Source organism: Panthera onca, chromosome F2 (genome assembly GCF_046562875.1).
Source record: "Panthera onca isolate mPanOnc1 chromosome F2, mPanOnc1 haplotype 2, whole genome shotgun sequence".
In the NCBI taxonomy this organism is placed as follows: Eukaryota; Metazoa; Chordata; class Mammalia; order Carnivora; family Felidae; genus Panthera; species Panthera onca.
This window is the reverse complement of record NC_138356.1, coordinates 80374841-80383868: the sequence shown is the minus strand read 5'-3', so window position 1 is coordinate 80383868 and position 9028 is coordinate 80374841. Positions and strand designations below refer to the sequence as shown.

The window sequence follows — 9028 nt, the reverse complement described above, 5'->3', positions numbered from 1 at the left end:
TTATTCCAGCGTCTACATTTTAGACTTGTGGAAACTAAGGGCCCCAATGTTGAGGGCTTTGTGGGCCCCACGGTGTAGGAGTGCACCGCGTGTTCCCGCCTAAGCACTCCGCCTCTCCTGCAGCTCCTGCTGGGGCGGGTGGGTGCACCCCGCGCGCAGGCCCACCAGCGTCCCTGTCCCAGGCCGTGAGGACAGCCCTGCAGTCTTAGCGCAGCACGGGGACCCCCAAATACCGAGCAGCGGATTGCACAGGGGGAAAGACGGGGCACCAGAAGACCCCTGAGCCGGCCCCCTGTGGCCAGCACCCCGGTATTGGATGAAAACAGGGAGAAGCAGAGCAGCGGGGGGCGGGGGGGGGGGAGACGACTCTAGAGGCATTTTGCAGCAAGAGTTGGGGACCCAATTAAATGGGGTCATATGTGCGTCCACTGGCTGCAAGAAACGGAGGCAGCGGGGGCCCGGCTTTTTCTGCTGGAGGATGAACCCTCCGGCCGCGCTGGGGAACACGGGGAAAGAGCCGGCGGGGAGGGAAGACGGGGGACAGGAGATGCGCGGGACCTGGCGTTGCAGGCCCCGAGCTCGAGGGGGCAAGCGTCGCCGGGAGGCGCGGGGAGCGAGGGCCCCGGGCGGGAGACGGCGCCCCCTCGCCAGCAGGGGGCGCGCGCGCGCGCGCGGTCCCCGCCGAGAGGCGACACAGCGAGGCGCTGGGGAGACCCGGGGTGGCCTGACCTTCCGCACAGGAGCCCTTGCTCCGAAGTTACCCGAGGCGACCGTGCGTGCGCTCCCAGGAGCGGGCGCCGGGCGCGCGGACTGCGCCTTCCGGGCGTTTCTGGGGCCCAGACCGGACAGCAGAGAGCCCCGCAGGGAGGCCCCCGATTCGGCGATTTCGGGCAGAAAATAGCGGGGGGGGGGGGGCGGGGGGGGAGAGGCAGGTCCGGAGCGGGCCCGTGGGAGTTGCGGGCTCACCCACAGCGGAGCCGTCACGCTCATGGTCATCGTTTTCAATCTTATTTATCGTGAGATGCGCCGGGGGGGGGGGGGGGGAGGGCGGGCGGAAAATGTATATAAAACGCAAGTGTGCGGCTTGAGACTCGCGACTGAGCGCAGAACCGCCGGAAGGAGCATCCCGCGCCCCTCCCCGGCCCCCCCACCCCCACCCGCAGGGCCCCGCGCTTCGGCTCCCGGCCACCACCTTCTGGCTTCCCTTCGGCCTGTCACGACGTGATTATGCCCCCGATTCTGTCACTTGCAGAGATGTGACCCTGCGGTGCTGGTCGCCCGTCGGGGGTGGGGGGGGTCCACCCACATCGAAGCGTCTCCTCCTCGCTGCTCTCCTCCATCGCCCAGTCCCCGGCGGGCTGGCGGCTGTTGGGGTGGCACCTGTGCGTCTCCGCCCGCCACCCCCACCCCGCCCCGCGCTTCCCAGACACACTTGCCAGCTGCTCGGCGACCCGGGGCCGTGGGTCAGCCTCTCCCGGCACCGCCAAGCACCTTCTTCCAAAGAGCTGGTTCACACCCGGACGATTAACACTCTCGAGAAAACGAAGCTGTGCCTCCGAGGAGCCTGACGAGGGGTGACGTTACAGGTTCTGACCCGCCAGGGGCTGTGTCACACACCGAGTTACGGATTGGGGACCCCACGCAGATGGAAATGGGGAGCCAGTGAAGGGTGTTGAGCACGGGAGGCACAAAGTCAGATGTGTGATCACACGAACGACGACTGTGGGTGGAGAGCCAGGGCTTTTCACGGGGTCCAGGCCACCTTGAGGGCTGGGGGTGCTCAGCAGAGGATGGGAGAGGGATCCACGGGCAACTGGGAGGCTGATGCCACGGCACGGACCCCGTTTCTGTCAATGGCTTGGTGAAGATCGATGTCCTTTTAAGTTTCTCTCTGGAGAAAATCAAGGTTTTCTGGCGCTTATTTAGGGATGTGCTTGAGGATTGCAAAGAGCTAGCACCCCCCCCCCCCCCCCAAAACCTATTTAGGATGCTACGCCCCTTGCGGGCAGGACGCTTGGTAGATTTTGCACCACCCTGGGCAGGAAGAACACTCCGTTCCTTGCACCCAATATGCAGATGACACGTTTGCAGGACGAAGTATGTTAAAACGACGAGCAAAACTGGATTGTGTTTCACCTTCGGACTTGTCATCACCCACCAATTTAGGAGAGAAGGGAGACGGCTCCCGCACGGCTTCCCTGCAAAAGCCGGGAAAACAGCGGGACCCAGGGGTTTAGAAGGATGGGCGAGGATTTGGGGAGGAGGGAGAACCTTCCTAAGAACTCGGGAGGTGAGTACAGACGCCCGCAGGAGCACGATGGGGAGGAAAGGCCCCGCGACAACAATCTGGGGAGGCGCCTGAGCGCTGGAAGGGGCCGTGGGGTTTGGCGTCCCGGCTGCTGGCCCCTAACGTCTCCTGAAAACTTACTGTTCACGGCTTTGTACGTGCATGATCTGGGTTCCTGGCCGGGAGGTGGCGGTGTGGTCGTGTGCGAGGGCCAGCAGGCGTTCAAGTTCAAGCTCCGGGCTGGGAGCTAGCTTCCCGACATTCATGTTTCCGTAATAACTTAAAAAAAGCCAGGCTGGGGAGCTGGGGCGCCGGGGCGCCCGGACTCCAACAGCTCGGCCGCACTGTGCCCCCCCCACTCCGTTCCCCCCGGCCGAGGCAGGGGTCGGGGGGGGGGGGGGGGTGGGAAAGGGCCGTGCGCCCCCCACCCAGCACCCGTCTCCCGCCCCCCGCGGGCAGCCAGAATGCGCTCCCCCACGCGCGCGGGGGCGGCGGGGACAAGGGGGTGTTTTCTTTCTCCCGGCCTCAGGGGCGATGCCAGGCTGGCCCGCCCCGCCCAGTCGGCGACCACGTCGCTGCTCTGAGTGGCTGCGAGGGGTCCCCCGCCCCACGTCCGCCCCCGCGGCGGGGGCCCCAGCGCCCCACGGGCCCGCGCAGCCCCCGCCCCCGCCCCCACTTGCCCGCGCGTCCCGTTCCCGCCCCCCCCGCCCCCCCCGCCAGGCTCCCGGCCACCAGCGCGCCGACCCCGCCCCTCCTCCTGCCTGCACCCTCCTCCTCCCTCCTCCTCGCCCCTCCCTCCTCCACCTCCTCCCTTCCCTCCTCCCCTCTCTCCTACGTCCCTCCCTCCCCCCGTTCCTCCCCCTCCCTTTCGCCCCTCCCTCTCCTTCCCGCCTCCCCCTCTTTCGCCCCTCCCCCTCTCCCTCGCCCCTCCCCGTCCCTCCCCTCCCCCTCCCCTCCCTCTCCCCTCCCTCGCCCCTCCCTCTCCCCCCTCCTCCCCTCCCTCCCTCTCGCCCCTCCCTCTCCCTCTCCCCCCTCCCTCCTCCCCTCCCTCTCTCTATCGCCCCTCCCTCCTTCCCCCCCCCCCCCCGCCCCCCCGCCCGCCGCCTCCGCCCGTCGCCCCGGCCGCGTCGGGTAAACCTGTTTGGCGAGGCGGCCGCGCCGGGGCGGATCGTGCGGCCGGCGGCTCCCTCGCGGCTCGCGGCGTCGGGGCCCGTGGCGCGCGCGCGGCCGCCCCTCGGCCCCGGAGCCCCTCGGCGGCGCCACCATGTACTCGGGAGCCGGCCCCGGTGAGTCCTGGCGCGGGGGGCGCCGGCCCGGCCGCTCGCGCTCGTGCCCGCGGCGCCGGCGGCGGTTGGCGGGCTGGCGGGGGGCGCGGGGGGGCGCGGGCCGGGGCGGAGGGCGGGGGGCGGGGGCGCGGGCCGGGGGTCCAGCGCGAGGCGGGGGGGGGGGGGGCGCGGGCGGCCGGGAGACGGCGGCCGGGGAAGGGGGTGGCGGCGGCGGCGGCGGCGGGGCCGGGCCGGGCCGCCGGCCGTTGGCTCGGCCTCCTCGGGCCCCCGGTCGTCGGGGCGCCCCGCGCGGCCTGGGCCCCTTCCCGCGCCCCCGCCGCCCCCCGCGGGTGGAGCCGGAGGCCGGGGCCCGCGTGTAGGCCCGAGGCCCGCGCCCCGCGCCCGCCTCGCCCGCCGCCCCGGCGCGGGTCCCCCGCTGCGCCCCGCGGGGCCGGGCCCTGAGCGCCGGCGGGGGGTTCGGGCCCGGGGGCGGCGCAGAGCTCGGGGCGTGCGGACGGCGGGGGGCCGGGGCCGCGCGGCCCCCGGCGCCAGACCGAGCCCGGCGGGCCTGGAGCGCACTCGGTTTCGTTTTTCTCTTTGCCAGCACTTGTGCGGCCCCTGCTCCGGGGGAAAGTCTGGAAACGCTGAATTTGGGCCAATCCCCGGTGGTAGTTCTAGGGCCGCGGGCCGGGAGGGTGCAGGGCGGCCGGCCCCTCGAGACCCTGAAGCTGCGTGCGGCTGGTTCTCATTCCAGACACGCCGGCTCCTTATTCAAGTGCTAATTGCCTTTTACAATTTACTAGAAGACGGCGAGGAGAGGTGTTGACTCCCTTCGCACCCCTGTCTACCGGTCCGCGCTCTTTCTTTGGAAAAGTTCTAAAGAACTTCAGGGAGTAACCCGTCGCCCCCCTTGTTTTAAGTGCACAGCGGAGGGGCCGCGGAGTTGCTGGGCCAAGAGAGCGGTCAAGTGTTGTAAAGCCTTTTTCCTTCTCCCGCCAGGCACGTGGCTCCCAAATTTCCCGGCTGGCCCTGCCCCTTGCACAGGGCATCGCCTGTCCCCTTTGTCCGCCAGGCTCCGGCAGGCTGCAGGCCGGCCCCGGTGCTAGGTGCGCTCCCGGTCCCCCCACCGCCGCGTGCTGGCCGGGCCCTGGCCCCACCTGCTCGGGGTCAGGGGTCTGGAAGCCCCTCTTGATCCGCTCAGTTCCCTAGACGCGGTCCCTGGCTGCTGTGGCTGTTCACCAACGGCCCTGTGCCTCGTGAATTCTGACGGTCCTCTTTCTGATGTCACTTAATTTGAAAGCTTTTCCGAGACTGAGCCCTACCAACTTTTAAGCCCTTCCGGCCTCTCAGCAATTTGATTGAAGAATGGTTTTAATCCTACACCTGGGAGGTTCCTCAGGTCTGCCAGGGTGGACCCTGTTGGCACACTCCTGGGGGCAGATTTGACTTCTTGACACCCTGGGCGGGAGGGCTTCCCTCCCCTCCCCTCCCCCCCCCCCTCCATGAAAGGGCAGGGTAGCCTCTCAGCTGGCTGAGTGAGGGTCCCCCCGGGAATGCCCCTAAAGGAACCCAGCAAGGGGTAGTCACTACACCGTAGAATTTTTCAGATTTTCAGTTTGCAAGTTGAAGGCCCGGAAAAAGTAAAGAACCTTGAGGAAGGTGAAGCTTTTGTGCTGCGTCTCGCGCTAACTAACCCATAGGATGGCTTGCTAAATTGGTGATGTTCACTTTGAAGGTGGACCGCAGAGGCTCGGCTAGGTTAAGGACCCTGCCAAGGTCATATTGTCTGATTCCAAGCCGACTCTGGACACTCTCCTCAAAGAAGTGGCTTTCAGTCCTTTTGACCTTGACCCACAGTTAGAAATACCTGTTACCTCTAGGCTGGACTGCTGTGCGCATGCGTTCAGGTATAATTGAACCGAGAGCTTCAGGGAGCGCCGCTCACCCTGAACCGTAGGCCCCGCACGGGGGTATTTTCTCACCTCTCGTTTCCAAAGACCTGTCGTCCTCCGGGTCTCCAGGCTCATTTCTGGTCACTGACAGCTTCTGGAAGAATCTTGCTCTGCTGTGGGCCTCTGCACTGTGGCGTGCCGGGGAGAGGGCCCCGTGGTTCTCAGATAAACCTGAAACTGGACAGCTTTGGTTGGAAAAACAAATAGGTCTGTCGGATGGTTGTTAGCTAATGGCAGGATGGGAACGAGCCCAAATTTCAGGCTGTGCGAGTGCACTGTAATTCTAAGGCGGGGTGCACCTCTCGTATTCTACACACAGGGGCTTTTAAGTTGGCCTAGAAGGAACTTCTGGAAGAGTTTCTTCAATGAAACTTTTTTGGATGTTGTATTTCCTAATTTGGGATCATGAAAAGACAGTCGACCTGGATTGTGGAACAATTACACATAGGTTTGCTATTTTCAGTTTTACCGTACTTGGGAAGCAACTTAGTAATAAACGAGTTCGAAAGGTAGAGTTCACAGTAGGTAAAAGTTATGCCCGTTATAAATGCTGTTATAATATGGGAATTAATGTTTGGACTCTGAAGACGTTACTGCTTATCAGTTTTTTAGCTCTTCAGAAGAGTTAGTGGTTCAGGATGGTGGGCTCCCCAGTGACCCTGAACTTTGGGAGATGATCTGGCTCCTTGGTTTTCGATTTTGTTTTGTTTTGGGTTTTTTTTTTTTTTTGGTCTGCGTGTTTGTGTTTGACAACTTAAAGATCTTAAAGTGTGTCTGAGGGAGCCCAGGGGATTGTTTCTTTTGCTTTTGTGGTGCCCCAGCCCCTGTGTGTTTAACCCCTCTCAGCGTTGCAACAAAGTAACTATTGTGACACATGAGTCTTATTTGAGAGTCGTCTAAAGGGATCCTGACTTTGGGAATAACCGGCTTTCAGGGTGGTTTCTAGTGCCATTGAACTGTTCCTGCACCCCATTCCTGCGCTCCCCAGCCCAGTTGCCAGTGAAGGTATGCCCTGGTCTCCCGGCGATGGTGCACGTTGGCCATAGAGCAGATGGTCCCTCTCTGCCCCTCTAGAAACTGCTGCAGGCAGGGAGGCATGGACCTATGACAAGCCTTTTTTTTTTTTTTTTTTTTTTTTTTAAGTTTATTTATTTTGAAAGAGAGAGAGAACATGGGCAGGGGAGGGGCAGAGAGAGAGAGAGAGAGAGAGAGAGAGAATCCCAGGCAGGCTCTCACACCATCCACACAGAGCCTGACATGGGGCTCAAACTTTCGGGCCATGAGATCACCACCTGAGCTGAAGTCGGACGCTTAATACTGAACGACCCAGGGGCCCTTCTGTTTCAAACCTCGAAGAAATGTTTAAATAAGCGTGTAGGAAAGCAAAATATAAAAGCTTCGAGTCCTAAGACCTACCTGGTTTTGAGAAGCAGAATATTAGTTCCTGGCAACTCCTAGTTTCAGTGTCAGAACTTCCAATGATACCAGTCTGGTTTATTCTTTGTAATGACTGTTACGATACTACTCTAGCGTGCTAGCCTGATAAAGTATGTTTTTGTTTCCTGAATTGTTACTGTGGGTGTTCAAAATGTAACACTTGATTTTTTTTTTAACAGTTTGTGTTGTGAAAGAGTTTAAAGTACACAAAAGTAGAGTGACTCGCACAGTACTCCCCCATTTTTCCATCACCAAGCCTCAACAATTATCAAGATCATCTGCCTTGGCCTCAGATGTGCCCCTCCCCCCTTTTTCGGGTGGAACTACTCTAACGCCCCTTCCAGACTTGTCCTTTCACCCCTGACACTTAAGAACGGCGTCTAAGAAATAGGGACGTTTTAATCTCCGCGCCATTTCCACACTTAACAGTCCATAATCAGTTTCTCGTGTGTGCTTACAGTGGGTCGTTTGGGATCGTGGATTTTAATAAAAGTTTACACATAAATTTGGTTTTATTTCTTTTGGGGCTCTTTAGTCTGGACTCTAAAGCTAGCACCGCTCCCCCTGCACACCCCCCTGCTGTGGACTTGCTGGGACACTTAGTCTTGAAGATCGCTTTTCTTTAGAGTATGTATGTGCACCCCCCCCCCCATTTTCTAAAAAGGACCCCATTGTTCAGGATACCTCCGTTTTGTTGAGTAAGGCCGGTTGGAGACCCAGTTGCTGTGATTTAATTACGACACATTTATCTTTAGTGTTTGTACGCAGACCCCTTTGCATCTGGAATTTTCCATCGCAGAAGAATCTTGTTTGTTTGTGGTGCTCTGAGCAGAAGGGACATTTACGACATATAGAAAACGCGGGCGTACTTGTGACTCTGGCATCACGGATGGTGGAGACCGCTCTTCCCCAGGTGTGGGTGGGGCTCTGCGGGTGAGGTGGGGAGATGGGGCTCTCTCCTCAGTCATTTCCATCCGTGTCTGTTCCTGGCCCTTTCTCTAGACTTGATGGCTTCACCCCGCATTTTGTGACCCGCCGGCACCCACGTCTCCCGAGCCCCAAGCGAGGTGCCCTGCCCGTGGGCACTCTAGACGGTTGAACCATCACTAAGCTGCACTATGATTTTTTCCCTGCTTTTTTCTCTCCAGCTTTAAAAACTGAAAGCCACTGATTGGTCTCAGGGTCTTTACTTTTCATGACCAAACAACCGTGCCTTTCTACTTTATCTTTCGATAGAGCTGTACCCTGGGTGACCAGACAGTTTGTCATCTACACTGGAAACTTTGGCAAGTGATGAGGGGCTGGGGGTGGTCCTTGGTTATGTCCCTGAGACATAAGGCAGCCCCACGACCTGGACAAATCGGGACGGGTATCTCCCCGACTGCAAGCAGTTCCTACATCCTAGGCTCGTGGTAGATCTGTTCGAAAATAAAGGGCTCAAACGTTTCATTTCGTTTACTTATTTTTGAAGATTTTATTTTTAAGTAAACTCTTGCACCCAGCGTGGGGCCCGAACTTACAACCCTGAGAGTTGCCTGTGCCACCAACCGAGCCAGCCAGGCGCCCCGGGGCTTAAACATTTAAAAAAAATTTTTAACGTTTGTTTATTTTTGAAGGAGGGAGAGACAGAGTGTGAGTGGAGGTGGAGGGGAGGGAGACACAGAATCCGAAGCGGGCTCCAGGCTCCGAGCTGTCAGCACAGAGCCCAACGCGGGGCTCGAACCCGTGAACTGCGAGATCGTGACCTGAGCCCAAGCTCAACCAACTGAGCCACCCAGGCGCCTCCCCCCCCCCAGGGCTTAAACGTTTAAAACTTGTTGCGCCCTTCGGTGGCTTTGCTCTTACTAAATTAAATTCCTCATCAGGTCTGGAGGATGTGAGCGTGGTCTTTGAGAGATTGCCGCGGATTTGTACCAACAGGGCTCCGCACCTCGCTCCCTCCGTTGCCGGCTGGAGGCAGGGGCTCCTTGAACTCGAAGCCCACCTTTCAGTCCTCGTCCTTTCCTCGAGGTCACAGCTCAAGCAGTGGAGACAGGCGGGGAGTCACAGCATCACCGCCGTCTCTGTACGTGTCCTGGGCCTCGGTT

The 9028-nt window shown here is 60.4% G+C and overlaps 1 protein-coding gene and 1 long non-coding RNA gene across 4 annotated transcripts in view; one reads left to right on the top strand and one right to left on the bottom strand.

The window, feature by feature from the left end:
• Positions 1-1538: 1538 nt before the first annotated feature.
• LOC132675247 (uncharacterized) lies at positions 1539-3538 on the bottom strand. The gene is made up of 3 exons (XR_013553615.1): positions 3425-3538; positions 2429-2566; positions 1539-1891 (listed from the first exon to the last, which is right to left on the bottom strand). It is a non-coding gene; the product is annotated as an uncharacterized LOC132675247 (long non-coding RNA).
• Positions 2227-9028, top strand: part of AGO2 (argonaute RISC catalytic component 2) — a 111506-nt gene continuing 104704 nt past the window's right edge. The window contains exon 1 of one of the 3 annotated variants that reach the window (XM_078441949.2): positions 2227-2290. In XM_078441949.2, the coding sequence (XP_078298075.1) occupies positions 2242-2290 (49 nt within the window). In that variant the 5' untranslated portion in view covers positions 2227-2241. Of the gene's footprint in view, positions 2291-3434; positions 3574-9028 lie in introns of those variants that run through there. The other 2 variants (XM_078441950.2, XM_078441954.2) reach the window with 2 other exon arrangements.